The 14,907-nt window shown below is 40.1% G+C and overlaps 1 protein-coding gene across 2 annotated transcripts in view; it reads left to right on the forward strand.

Moving 5' to 3' along the window:
• Positions 1-14,907, forward strand: part of MTF1 (metal regulatory transcription factor 1) — a 30,813-nt gene that overhangs the window by 9,324 nt on the left and 6,582 nt on the right. For both annotated transcript variants that reach the window (XM_077837719.1, XM_077837718.1), the window contains exons 3-10: positions 4,137-4,375; positions 4,846-4,977; positions 5,559-5,632; positions 7,980-8,113; positions 9,557-9,634; positions 11,475-11,577; positions 12,279-12,823; positions 13,904-13,967. In XM_077837719.1, the coding sequence (XP_077693845.1) occupies positions 4,137-4,375; positions 4,846-4,977; positions 5,559-5,632; positions 7,980-8,113; positions 9,557-9,634; positions 11,475-11,577; positions 12,279-12,823; positions 13,904-13,967 (1,369 nt within the window). The remainder of the gene's footprint in view (positions 1-4,136; positions 4,376-4,845; positions 4,978-5,558; positions 5,633-7,979; positions 8,114-9,556; positions 9,635-11,474; positions 11,578-12,278; positions 12,824-13,903; positions 13,968-14,907) is intronic.

Raw genomic sequence — 14,907 nt, forward strand, 5'->3', positions numbered from 1 at the left:
CCTATACCTGGCAGGGGAGAGAGGTCAGCTGACTTTTTGCTTTTGCAGCGGCACTCAATAATCCTTGTACTGGCAAAGTGCTGTGCACTATACAAAGGAAAAATGTTCACTGCCCTCCAAGAATGTACTGTCTAAAAGGCAGACACCTGGGAGATCCAAAGGTGGGGATGTAATTTAGTGGAGGGATGTGTCTTGTGGGTTTTTTTAATGTTGCCCTTCAAATCCTCCTCTTCATTCCTAGTGAAAGGGGCCTCACTGCTGAGCTGGCCCCATGTAGCACTAGCATAGGGCCAAAATGTGTGCTCTGTACACAGTCTCAGGTTGAGAGTTGTGTGGGATTGCACTGCCCCAGTGGAGACTTTGAGTTGGCTTGTGCCTATGGTTCAATAAGCCCTGTATCCATAGTGAATGTTGGCTTAGCTGTCATCACCCAAGTTTCTCACTTTCCTAGGTGACCTTTCAAACAGGCAGGTCTTGAGCTTGTGCCGAAGTGCCCTTAACAGAAACCAAAGGTCAGAGTGGCCATGTTTGTGAGACTCAGTGCTGCAGGTCCCCAGGTGCTGAATTATCCAGCTGGCAGAGCCTCCTGAAAGGAGAGAAGCCAAGAATACTTTCAAAAGTGGCCACTAGTTTTAATGGGTGGGATGTCAGTTTTTAGGTGCCCAGTTTGAGACACCCATGACATTTTAGAGATGCTGAACGTCTACATTTCCCAGTGATCTCCAGAGGCATTCTGGGAACTCTGTATCTCTTAGAAATCTGTCCTAGTGTATCTCTTGTGGGACAATTAAAACCTGATGCTTGCAAAATCAGTGGTGACTTTTGAATATGGTAGCCTTAGTGGCTAGAGTCTTGTCTTTTTTTTTTAACAATATTAGTAAATGTTATTACATAAAATCTCTCACCTTCCCATCCTGCTTTCCATACATCCATGCAGCACACGGAGGGACCACTTTGGCAAAATACAGGTCTGGTTCAAAGAACAGTTTGGGGAAGATATGTTTAGTTCTCAAACTGTCAAAAAAATAGAAGTGTTTAAAAGCTGTAAGTGGAGAAATGTCCTGAATGTTTCTGAATCTAATGCTGGGGTCTGTAGGAAAATCCAGCTTCTAAAATCCAACTGGGATTTTCAAAGTTTATCAGGAGTGGCCTAAATGCTCCCATTGCATGCAGTAATAAGACTCTCACTGATTCAGTGGGAGAAGAGTTAGGCCAGTGCTGCATGTTTTTGAAAATCCCACCCCAAACTTCTGTTTAAAATAACTAATATAAGTTCCAGAAAATCCGCACACTGCATGTAACAAGCTCTTTCCTACCTCTGTTGCAGCCTTTGCATGGGGAGCACCATTTACAGAATCTTTTTTTAAGCAGAGACTGATTTTAATTTTGTCTTTATGATTGTTCCTAGTATTGTATATAGACCTTCTGAAAGGTACAGGGGGAAGTGTGTGCACTACATTCTGCATGTGTATGAATCTACTTCAAATCTACTTCCTTTTCTGATGATAAAGGTTTTTAACACATCAGAGTGATGCTTTTAAAAGTGTACAGGGAGGTACCATAAACATTATTACATGAGAATGTCAAGCTCCTCTCCAAATACAGCCTAGTGTACTGAAGACTCACTGCTCGTTCAATTTATACCAAATACAATGCAAAACATTAGCCAGTTGCTTCCATTCCTGGCAGGACTGCAAGGGGCTTTCAGTAGGTTCTTGACCAGATGTGCTATTGATGAAGTATTCTTGGTGCTGATATTGTGCTGTTTGTCATATTCTCCTAACTTCCAGTGTTTGTCTTCTTGCATCACTTTAAGCGGCACCAAAATATATTTACAGCCTGATAACATACCCGTAAATCTGTCCCTGCTCCCTTCTCCTTCCTTCTTAACCCCCAGTGACAGTGAAGAACGCGGATTCTCAAATATTCTTGCATCTATCTACTCTATTAAAGAAAAAGGGTTTAGGGAGGAGTGCTGAATCACTGAGAGGATTAAAGTTTCTCTCTTGTTGTTCCCGGGATTTTAGGGAAAGGTAGCAGCTAGTGTGGTCTCAGGCCCTGCTGTCTGCTTTAAGAGAAAAGACTTGCAAAAATTTGTTGGGAGACCATGAGTTTGCAATGCACATACAGTCCTTGTGTCTACCAATAGCAGCCATCCTAAGTGTTCTACATGTGCTGGTTGTGATACCTGGAATCCACATGAATCCAACTGAACTGGTGAAATCTGTGCTGGTTTCTCCCCAGTGTGGACAGGAAGCTATAAGTGGTGTGGTTGTACTGGTTCATCTAGTCTTCCCAATTTCATTGCACAGTTCAGTACCTTGTATTTGGAAATTACCCCAAAGCCTCTTCTCATAGCAACAGTGCCGGGTGCTTTAGGAAAAGTAGCACTTTGAGAAATATAAGACGGTTGCTGGCTTGTGTCCTTCCCTAGTTATCTTCCCATATCCAGTGATTAAACTAGTCTTCAGAGAAGAAGCAGCAAGTTCTTCCTTCTGTATTGTGGCTTTGCTCTGTCTTTATAAATGTTTCTAAGCCTCAGTTGGAATACTGCATTTCCACTTGCCAGTCACCCACTCAGTGCACTGGGGCTCTAGAATCATTTTGTGACTGGTGGGAGTTCTCAACCATTGCAGTCAAATTAAAACTGTCAGTCTAATAATTACCATTGAAGAGAAATCCAGTCTAGCAGAGCAAATTGATTTTTTCCATGTGGAGAGAGAGTCCAATTCAATGAAACATTCTGACTTCCATACTATGTAAGCCTCTAATGCACCCTCTCCCTGTTTGGTGCAGAAGCTTGGCAGAATTTCTATCAAATCTAGTCTGACATGAGTCAGGTGATCCAAGCAGCTGGTTGGGAATTCTGGGATACTTGTGTATCGCCTTAAAGCTCCATGTTTATAATCTCATTTTGGTTCACAAAACAATCTGCGTGGTAAGAATTAAAATCTTTTGTATTGGCATGAGCTTCTTTCCAGTTATATCTCCGCAAACCTTTGCTTTGTTGAGCTGATATTCCCAGTTAGTGTGGGGTCTTTGGGCAGTCTCATCACATTTTTTATCTCTCTCTCTCTCTCTCTCTCTCTCTCTCACACACACACACACACACACACACACACACACACACACACACACACACACACACACACACACACACACACACACACACACACACACACACACACACACACACACACACACACACCACCCCCCCCCCCCCCCCCCAATTTTACTATGTTTCTGCTATAAATTATATTTGATATGTAAGAAAATACAGACTAGATGGAACAAAGCAATCTATAATCCACAATAACTTGTAAGAGATCCATTCACTATCAGTGTATTGGAGCAGCACAGTGCAGAGTTATCCCTCTGGTGCCTGGCTTTGTACTCCTTATTTGGGGACGTTGGTGTGAGTTTAGAATTTCTACGGATTGCATGGCTGCTCTTTGTGGACCTGTTAATGTGCGTTTGAAACTGGACAGTTGTCTTGGTCAATAGCTGAACATTTTAGAAGATTTTGAATTTAAGTTCAGACACTTTCTTTTTTATATTAAAAATGAGAGCAAGCATAGAGCAATATTTCATTAGACTCATAGTCCTGAGAAATGCTGAGCAACGATACTTCCATACACCTCCACAGTGTGAAGTTAAGGGGATTCAGCACTTCACTGGATCATGTTAAAAAAGTATGTATCTGTCTGCCTCTTCCCCTAAACATACCAGCACAGTCAAATGCCAATTGCTAAAGGCTAAGTTTATTAATTTGGAATGCATATGGGGATTTAGACCTTCATTTTGATTTATTATCCCATAGACTCATGTTCCTGTGCTAGTTAAACTCTGTAAACCTCTGTTTCTATAGATTTGCCTGTGTTTTTCCCCATAACGCAATAGGAGGGCAAAGTAATTTGATACTTCATCTGTTAATTTAAAAAAAAAATACATTGGTATCATTCTGGGATCAGAATCCAGCTTATTGTCTTTAATTAGAGCAAAAGCCTAGCTATCCATACCAGGCAACTAACCCACTCAGAGACCATGCTGTGGATTAGATCCCAGAAGTTCTAGAAACTTGGTTCAGCTGAATTGTACATTTTGTAGGCTTAAACTCTGCAGCATTTTCCTCATAGGTTAAGAGATACCAGTGCACCTTTGAGGGCTGCCCTCGCACCTACAGCACTGCTGGGAATTTGCGCACTCATCAGAAGACACATCGTGGGGAATACACATTTGTCTGCAATCAACAAGGTTGTGGCAAGGCCTTCCTTACCTCCTATAGTCTCAAAATCCATGTCCGAGTGCACACTAAGGAAAAGCCGTTTGAGTGTGATGTGCAAGGCTGCGAAAAGGCATTCAATACACTGTACAGGTAAGAGCCCTTCCATGCAGCTCTGTTGTCTTGCATGGCAGATGGTTACCACTATTTTTCATATCAAATTCAGTTCTTGTTTGAGCACCCTGGCTGCAATTATTGGGAGTGGATCCTTCTCCCAGCTCCAGACCCACTCAGGCTATAGAATCTCAAATCAGCCTGAAGATCCTCTTCCATCAATACCAAGAACTGGGAGAGCAGCATTTGTGACATTATCATTAATTACGTGTGTTGCAGTAGAAGTAGCTGTGTGGTCCCCTTTGTGCTTGGCATTGTTCAAACACCTAGAGCTTTCAGACATTTTTGATTTGTGTACTGCAGTCCTTCATAAACACTGATATTGATAAATTTAATGACCAAACAGAATATGTTAAGCCTTTGAACCTGTCTTGTGGTCCTTGTTATATGACTCATTAGCCTTGCTGTGCTGCATGTGATAAGAGGGATTTCTTTGGAATGCTTTGCAGGTTGAAAGCACATCAGAGGCTTCACACAGGAAAAACATTTAACTGTGAAAGCGAAGGCTGCAGTAAATACTTCACAACGCTCAGCGATCTGAGGAAGCACATTCGAACACACACAGGAGAGAAGCCATTTAGGTAAGTCGCTAGAAGGCCGTTTCCCCTCTTCTGTGGGGAGAATGGCAGGTGAGTTTGGTAACTGACGGTCTGTGTGAAGCAGTGGAGTCACTACAAAGAAGAGGCTCGTTGTAAGAATCTAGAGACAAACTGCATGAAATATTTTCACTTTTAGTCCAGCGAGGGAGGCTAGATGCATGAGCATATCTGAACTGCCGCTTCTTCAGTTGGCGAGAAGAGGACAGCATTGCAGTTATTGGCACCAAATTACTCTGTTGCCAAATAGATCAGGCTGGCCAAGCTGCTGTGAGGAGCAGCACATCTGCAAAATCTGTTTTTTCCCTGGTATGGTGGAAAGTGTAATCCATTAAAAAATGGTGATTGCAATAAATGGCTTTGTTCACTTTTTATATTTTGCTGTCACATTGTGATCTGTGCAGCATGTGTAGCCAGATACCTCCAGATAGCAACTATTAACAGAGTTTAAATCTGGAGCGTCCTGCAGGTCAGTCAAGCACCCAATGGGAAGCATGACTTCGCATTGTACCTGATGTATTCAAAACATCTGATGCTAACTTTTCTCTGTTTGGTGCTTCACTCAGGTGTGATCATGACGGCTGTGGAAAGGCTTTTGCTGCAAGCCACCACCTTAAAACACATGTTAGGACACATACTGGTAAGTCTGGAGGGATCTCTTCTGTAGCTGAGCCTCTTTTGTTTATACAAACTTTCATAAGCCTAATAATGCTTATACCTGTAGTCTACAGAGAAGCACAGCAAGGGCATTTAATGATCTGTTGGTCAGGTTTCAGTTGTTTGTTTGTTTTATTTATTCAGATGTAAGGAATAGTAATAAAGATGTCAAGGCACCCTGACATTTAATCTTTCAACATCATAATACATTCAGTAGCAATTAATAAAAACAAGCATTCAGATGGGAACAAATTAACTCAACTCAGCCAACCAGTGAAGCCACTACAAAAGACATCTTGTCTGTTCCTGTTGTCTCAACCTTCTCCAGAAACCGTAGGAAATAAACCAGTACTGCACCAAAAGTGGTGAGCAATTAATAATTCAGTTAATATTTTAATTAGGAAACAAGAAAGGCAGCTATCTTGGGGTAGTAAACAATAGAAAAATATCCCTTCAATTTAAATTTGGCAGCTATTGAATTTTACCAGCACACCTCACAAATGCAGCAGTAATGAGGTGTAAAACTTAAATAGTCACTAACTCACTTGACAAATTTGGAAACTTCTGTTTCTAAGGCTGTTATGCTGCATCCAGGAAGGGACACTAAAGCTGTTTAGTAGGCTGTTCAGACATGTTCCCACAGGTCCTACATTCACTGTTTACTCTTTTCAGCATATCATTTAGCGTGGGGTGCTTTATATGGTGGAATTCACCTTGGACAATTGTAATGTGGGTATGTTACAGAGATTCTCTCTGAGAGTTGCTGTAGCAACCCTGTACAAGACATTCAAACTTGAGTATGTCTTTATGGGAGGCGATGTCCTTCTTTCCTTATCAAGTTAAGGGGGGTTGTGATAAATGGGCCTACAGATATACCCTAATTTTGAGCTCAACTCTAAAAAATGTGTGCAAGTTCATAATATCATCACAATAACCTATAACAAATGTTGATGGGAAAAGGTAGGAAAGGAAGACAGACTGAGTTAGTCCAAACAAAAAGGCCTAATATAATTTAAGGACTGTGTTAAAATGATGCATGGTAAACAAGAAGAGTGTGGAACCATATTTTGGCTAGTAGGTCTAATTGGTGGACAAAATAACAAGGGGATGCTTTATTCCACATATCACTCCCTTTTTGAGTCCTTAAAGAAAGAGACCTTGGGGTGAAAACTTGGCTACTGGAGTGAGCGTCACTGTAATGCCTGTGACCCCTGTTGTCTGCTGGAGTCCTGGACCATCTTCATCCTAAACCTGAGAGATGTCCTGACCAGACTGGGCCTGAGAGGGGGGTACCCAGATGACATCTCCAGCATCTCTGGCTAAATCCCAAATATCACCTGGGATGTGAGACTCCTCTTCCTGTTCCTTCCCGAACCTTATTTCTTTTCTTTCCTATGTCTCTCCTTTTGTCTTCTGTTAAATAAAAGCCTGTCTTAGCCACCCAATACTGTATATTCTGCAAAACTTCTGTGAACCTGTGATCAGAAAAAGGCAGCTAAATGCAATATGCTAAACAGCCTAATGCTGATACAAATTTGCCAGGTCTTGGAATGGCTGGTAAGATCGTGTGCTGTGTCTGTTTTTCAGCAATGAAATTGCAAGCGAAAGTCAACATCAAAGACAAAAGCTGCGTTTTGTGTCTTTGCTGTTCTTTCCTTTCCCCTTTTGTGTGTGTTTACCTTTTTTGTCTTCTAGGAAACGGAACTGGACTTTAATAGCAACAGCAATAACAACAGTTCCATCCCATATCAACTGACTTCTTCTCTTTTTCCCAAAAGGACAGTAGTTATCATCTTTGATGCCATCTAAGAGACTGTCAAGCAAGGGGTTTTTTCCTTCTAGAAACTCTCTCCTGCTAAAGGGAAAGGGAACAAGGGACGTTGTTAAAATGAAAGCCTTACTTTACGTTTCAGATGCTTTAACTGTTTTCCATTATTTTCTGTATCTTTAATAAAAGGTTACAAAGGATTGTTAATGGTGTGTTTGCCATGGGACTGAGCAGGTGGAGGTCTCTTTATACGAAACCTTGTTTAAAACAGTGTTGAACAGTGGCTGGGTTATGTTAACACCTTCGGTCTATATATTCCATCTAAATTAATACAACAGTGGTTGAAGTGAGACCTACAGACTAGTGGGAGAAGAGCTGAAGCAGTTAGAGTGCTTGAAATACTCTTGCCAGCTTACTGGTTTAGTTTCCCATATTTTATGTAGTGCCATATCTTGGAGGATGATTCTGACTTAAGCAAAATGGCTTTGGTGACTTGTGTCTTGTAAAGAGATGTCTAAACTTTTGTACAAATCAGTGTGTGTTTGTTTTGTGCTTCTTGTAGGGGAGAGACCCTTCTTCTGTCCCAGTAATGGCTGTGAGAAGACTTTTAGTACTCAGTATAGTCTCAAGAGCCACATGAAAGGTCACGAGAAAGGACACTTATATAATGCACTTCCCAATAACAATGTATCTGAGGTCAGTAGCTTTCTCTTTTTTCTTTTTAGAGCTTTTGTGATAGATTGAAACAAAACCATATTTTGGGGAGAAGTTCCTGAGGCAATAAAGCGTACGCAACATTGTGTTGCAATTTTCAAAGAAACTTAAGGGTATTTGGTACACCGCTCCGATTGGAAATCGGTGGGATTTTGGTGCTTAACTCCCTCAGGTACCTCTGAAATTCCCAGCCTGAAACTTCAAGAGGATCGTGCCTTATCAAGGAACAAAATCAGGGTGGAATGATTTAAGTCACTGATTTTTAGTTATGATTAAAATCAGCAAGCAGGAAACCTTGATTTAAATCATTTTTTTAATTGTGTTTCTGCATTTATACTTTTTAGTTATTTTCCTAAATAAAGGTTAATTTTCACTGGTTGGTAACCATTAAAACATATTGATTTGCAACTAAATATGGCCTTAACACTAAATTTGGGCTGCTTTTTGCGAACTAGGATACAGTATATGTGTACACATTTGTTTATGTAATTATATATACCTTAACTTACATTTATTCAAATTTTTTATTTTTTAATTTAGGAAATGGTGGATTATGCATTTCTTATTTACTAGATTTTTACTTGTGATTTTTGTCAAGCTTTAATTGGATAGACATTCAAATTCAATTAAAAATGCTCAAAAGCAGCATTTTAATTTTTTTATTTAATAAAACTACCTTAAATGCACTGGAAACATAAACAAAGTGTATCAAAAATTTACCAAATATATTTGCATTTAAAATGAACTGATTTATTAAACAAAGGAAATATCTGTAGTTAGTGAATAAAACTGATTGTTTCTGTTCACCATGTCCTTGAAGATTTTAGAATGAGTAGACCTCATTGTCTCTCAACTAGTTTTTATTCATAGATTGGAAGAGGAAAACAAGCTTTCCTGCTTTTTCAACTCCTAATTGGTTTCTTAACTTTGAATGAACTAGTCATTGAACTGATATAGTTGAATACACTGAGGTGAAGAAAATATTCTCTCTGTACCAGCAGAAGAGGCTACTGCTGTCCAAAGCTGGTCTCACACTTCAGCGAACTCTGGTTCCAGGTGCTTAGCCAGTGACTTCCACTAGTTCAGTGGCTTGGACTTTCTTTAAAACTTGGCAGCAAATGTGTACTAAATATTATTTATTGTATTTAATTTAAATAGATTATAATTTTTGGCTTTGAGATAAGTTGTCAATTTCAGATTTAATTTTAGATAGATTTATTTTTGTAAATATTTAATTTAAATAAAAAAATTTAAAATCCAATTTTTATTTTTTTTAAATCACTGATTTTATCCACCCTGAACAAAATAGCCTGACAAGCTGTGTAGATGCCTTTACCTCTAAAGAATGAGATCTAAAATACTGTGGAATGTCCAGTATTGCTAACACTGTTTTAAATACATAACTGCAGTTGTATTCCTTTTCAGGATACAAACCACTCACTTTGTCTGAGCGACTTGAGCCTCATTTCCACAGATTCGGACCTGCGGGAAAACTCTAATACAGTAAGTAACCATGCTCACCCATAATTTGAGATTTTGTCTTTATTACGGAGTGTTTGCCCCATCCAGAGGAACACAAGGTTTAAGTATTAAAAATTGGTTGGTTTTGTTTCACTTGCTCTGTCCTTTGGCATTATCTGCTTTTGGTCTCTATTTTGTTCCTCTTGTCTGGGTGTGGCCTCTCTGGTGAGAGGAGCATTGAAGCGACTTGCTCTAGGATCGATGCCAGAGCTGTTCAGTGGATTTTTTTGGCAGAAGGCATTACATCATGTGCTGACAAATGCATACGCTTCCTACACAGCCCTTCTGATTCCTTTCCTTCTGTCACTATGAAATATTGCTGCAATCCTATTGGGTGAATTTGGCACATCCGATGCATTTGATTCTGACGACTGAGGCAGGTGCAGGTAGTTGTAATACTACATATGATTTTAACTTTTTCTTCACAATATTGTTTCTCTGAAGCGGGGACAATTCCTTTAAAAGCAAAGCAATCCTAGTGTTTCAGTGAATGAGTAACATTTTATGTGGGCAGAAGTAAATTAGGCTGGATACAACAGTATAGAAAAAAATTCATTTTAAGTCACTTGAGAGCCAGAGATCTAACTCTGACCAGCTCTGAGCTGTTTGGTGAACGGTAGCTGGATAGTTTGTGAAATGGGTAACCTGTTATATATCTACACATTGTGCGCTCTCTGCTCTGGTTTGGGGGTATCTATGTCTAGGGAAGAACCCATTGCAAAGACTCCAGGCAGAAATAAATAGAAGAAAACATTAAATCAAGCTTGTCCTTTTGGCACTTGCAACTAGTTAAAAGAGCCTTATGTTGGAGTCAGAATTAGCACCATTTGCTTGTACTGCCGTAGTCTCTACCATTTGGCTTTTCCCTCCCCAGCCATTTCTGTAACTTGCATTTTGCATCTATTGGTGGAATCATATACTAAGGCTATAACTGGCTGTGACACAATCACTTAATTAGGTTGCCTCCAGGTGTTGCTGAAAGAGATTGCATCCTTTTGCAAGTTCATCTGGGAAGAGACTTGTAGGGACTTGTAGGCGTCTGTGCAGGAAGTAATTCCACCTTGCTGCCATCTCAAGCACAGACTTTTGGCTGTTCATTGCAAATGTCCCTGTAACCTGAAAACAGACTTTCTAATTCAGCAGAGTGAAAAGGAAGGATTTTTCTCCAGAACTAGCAGTGTTCCTTTAAAATCTAATCTTATGGTAAAACTCTTCTTATCTAGTGGGGAATGTGGCCATAACTAAATCTTGCATACAGAAAAATTAGACATGGTTGAGGGGCTGATATCTTTTAGTGGAGCTAGCTCATGGAGCCATTTAACAAATCCTGTTTCGAGAACAGTTCTGACATTACGGTTAACACTGGTGCACAGACTAGGAGGTAAACGAAGCAGAGCCATGTTGGCTTGTGCATAAGAAAAAGTTTCCCAAATGATAGGGGTAAAACTGATATAAACAATTCTAATGTTTGATTCTACCCAAACAACAAGGGGTTAAAATGAAATACAGCTACAGAAGAATAGTTAAGTGCCCTTTTAAGGGTTTTGTCAAGTTCAGGGTTGTGCTTATGTTCTCTATAAAGGGTTGTTCATTTTATTGGTGAATTTACGTCATGGCTAGTGGTAGCTAACAGGCATCTTTCATGCTGTGTGCTAGTTGCATAAAGTACAAAGTACCCTGCCCTTTCTGAGGGTGGCCCATTAAAATAACTGAGAGCAAACGATTGCAACATACATATGCTAGATGACTGGCATTTATGCAAATAGTTTGATTGTGGAGCTGTTGTTATCTAACACTTCTCTCTCCTTTTTCTTCTCCCCAGACACATGGACGAGATCTTAGCACAATCTCACCAGCAAGCATTTTTGAATCTATGTTCCAGAGCCCAGATCATACAGCAAATCAGAAAGATTCTCAACAGACAGGTACACTTTGTATCTGTGCTCTTTGAGAGACCTTACCGCCTATCCGTGCAAACAGCTAATTCCATTTATGCATCTCAGACTGAGAATTATTGCCTAGTGGATAATATAAAGCCTTAGTAGAAACCAGACAGGTGTTCCTTAAAAGGGCTGGTGGGGAGCATCGCCAGTTTATTTTGTTTTCGAAAGTAAATAGTATTCATAGTCTGTGGAGTGTTGGGACAGCGACACTAGAACTGAGATCATGTTTGCAGCAGCTTTGTGTGTCATCCTATGGCACTGAAAATGGTGCTGCTGGGCTTATCTTCCTTATAAACTCCTCTGTACTAGGTTTCCTCTTGGAGCAGGTATTTATGGCTGAATGAATGAAACCATCTGTAGAAGGGGGTTTATAATAGAAATACTTACAGCTCCTGAGAACTAGTGGCTGTAACAGGCCTGTGAGTAGAGTACAGTGTTGTTGGCTTCCTAAATTTAGATATAGAAAGGTCCCTGTCCTGGGTCCCTAAAATGTCCCTATTTAATTGGCTTGCGTTAATGAGTTTTGTACAGGGCTTTGACTATGAAAAGCACTGCTGCTAGCATTCTATTAGCTAGAGGGCAAGTTAGGCTTCATTTCTCAAGGTTCAGTGAAGAGCAGTTTTTCTGGACCGTGTGAGACTTGGTGTATTCATATTTCTTTTTTACTTTGTTTCCTTTGGCAGCTGCCTTGATTGAAAGTTTTAACGGTGATGCAGACTCAGTAACTACTGTTCAGCCTTCTGTAGGAGATTCAGCATCTTTATCTCTCCCACTTGTACTGCAGCTTGGCATCTCTGAGCCTTCTCACCCAGCACTACAAACCTCCGCACCCACTTCCATAGGAACCAGTTCACAGCAAGCTGCGTTTGGAAATCCTGCAACTATTTTACAGTCCCCAGAAGTGCCTGTTCCTCACAGCACGCAGTTTGCAGCCAATCACCAAGACTTTCTACCGCACACTCGGACACCACCACAGCCCATTGCACAAGGACTTTCAGTGGTTGCCGGAGCCACTGCTCCAGCAGCATCGAGTGCCACTGAGCCTCTGCCAGGTGTGGTTCAGTCTGTGCCTGTTGGTGGGAACTCTGTTCTGACAAGTAATCCAACTATAACAATTACTCCGTCTCAAAGTACTGCTATTCTGCAGTCCAGCATAGTCATGGGAGAGCAGAACTTACAATGGATTTTAAATGGTGCCAATGGATCTCCCCCAAATCAAGAACAAATGGTTAGTATTTACCATAACATTGCTGAAACACTGTTCAAAACATTTATGTTCCTCACATAGTGCAGGGGCTGTTTTTAATAGAAAAATGTCTAATTTTAGTATATTGGAGAGGTACAGGATTCAATCCCATCCCAGGTGTGTCTGCTTCAGTTTTGGGTAGTGGTGATGTGAGTGGCTCTGTACAGATCACAAATTGACAATCCCTGCCCTGAAGAACTTAAAAGGTAGTCATGAAGGAGAAAATGTCTGGAAAATCCAGAGGTGAGGAAGATTTAGTGGGTTGTTTTCTTCTTCTTGTTTGGCAAACTCTCTTGTATAGGCCTCACAGAGGATGTGGACTTGCTTTACCTGTGGCATTGCAGTGTGAGGCTCGAGAGTAACTTGTATTTAATTAAAAAGAAAAGGAGGACTTGTGGCACCTTAGAGACTAACAAATTTATTTGAGCATAAGCTTTCGTGAGCTACAGCTCACTATATCCATCTTTGTGACAAAATAGAAGCACAAAAACTCTATAGTGTTTTCAGCATTGAGGCATTTCATAGTTTATACATTTCCGTAGCTTAATCCTATTGCCTCATAAATTGGAGGAGCCTTGTATATAAGAATAATGAAAAATCTTCTGCAAAACAAGGATGTGTCTGATGCTAAGTGAATCTGTGGGTTTGAGACCTGAAGAATAGTTTGTGTTATTCTTTTTAAGTAGTGAGCCAATGCCATCTGAAAAAGCTTCCTCTGTTGTGAATGCCAACGAATAAAGAGCCATTGATATGAACGCTCTGGATAAAATGGAATATTGGTTAAGTATTAATTAATTTTGTTGGAAGTGTGAACAATGTGTGTTGGCAAATTCACAGCACCTCAGTTCAGTATCTCAGGGCTACCTAGGTGATTGTCCCAGTTTTGTGATATCCAGAACATGGAAGTCACCATATCAAACCAAACTACGTAATTTGTAATCCAGTTTTCCAGTCATTGCTCTGGGATACAAGTTTCTCTTGCTCACAGCTGTTTGGAGTTTGCTTTTGCTTAGTTGGAGATCTGATTTTAACTGCATCAAATGTGTTTTTATTTTTTTAAAGCCACAAGTTCCAAAGGTGGAGAAAGTCTTTTTCACCACCACATTACCAGTGACTGGCAACACAGGTATGTGCATTTGAAATTCAACTTCTTACCCGTTTATAGTCCCAGTGACATTCCCTTGGTAATAGGTGACATCTCCTTGAATAGTACTTGTTGGGGTGTTTTAATTGCTAGTTAAAAAGTCCAAGAAAACTTTCAGCTTTTTACACTCTTAAAGGGTACTGGTTTAAGCCTAGTTCACTGAAGACTCATATTTGACCTTATTGGGGGTATTTGCATTATAACATTAAGAAGGAAACAAAGATAATACTGAAGATTACTGGGGAGAAGTTTGCTAAATATATTGTCTTGATTAGTTATCTTTTATTAAAAATAATGTGGTATTCTAATGGTATGTGTGTATGAGATGGAAAAAGTCAAAGTAGCTCCTTTAAGTTAGATAATTAATGCATTCACTGAGATTTAAAGCACTTCCAACCGTAAATCCTTATATGAGGGGAGAGGGAGCAGCTGATCATTTACATTGTTTAATCCATCCAGCACCAACAGTTTGCTGGCTGACCATCTCTCTGAGTTGCATCTAATAAAATATATAGTCACATATATTTCGTTTTTATCTAGCATCTTTCATACGCAATATCAGATGCTTCACAAAATCAGTCGTAGGCTAAAGAGAACAGGCAGGTTTGAAGATGAGATTTTAAAAAAGGAAAGGAGACAGCGTTAAATAAACAGAGGAGCACAAGTGAAAGAACCCTCCCTGCAGTCACTAGACAGGAAAGCAGAGCAAAGAGAATGAACAGGAAGATAGCTGACTTTGAGGTGTTGCGAAAGGGAGGCTGATGGGAGGCCATAGTACAATCCCTTGGGATTGTCTTTGCTTTAAAGGGACAGAGTCATTTAAACAGAAAAGGGCTTTAATTTTTAAATGCCACTTCATCCTGTGACTACAGGTCAAGTCCTGTACTATAAGAAGAGGAGTTAATGACTGAAACCTAGGCAG

The sequence above is a fragment of the Eretmochelys imbricata genome, chromosome 19 (genome assembly GCF_965152235.1).
Source record: "Eretmochelys imbricata isolate rEreImb1 chromosome 19, rEreImb1.hap1, whole genome shotgun sequence".
NCBI lineage: Eukaryota > Metazoa > Chordata > Testudines > Cheloniidae > Eretmochelys > Eretmochelys imbricata.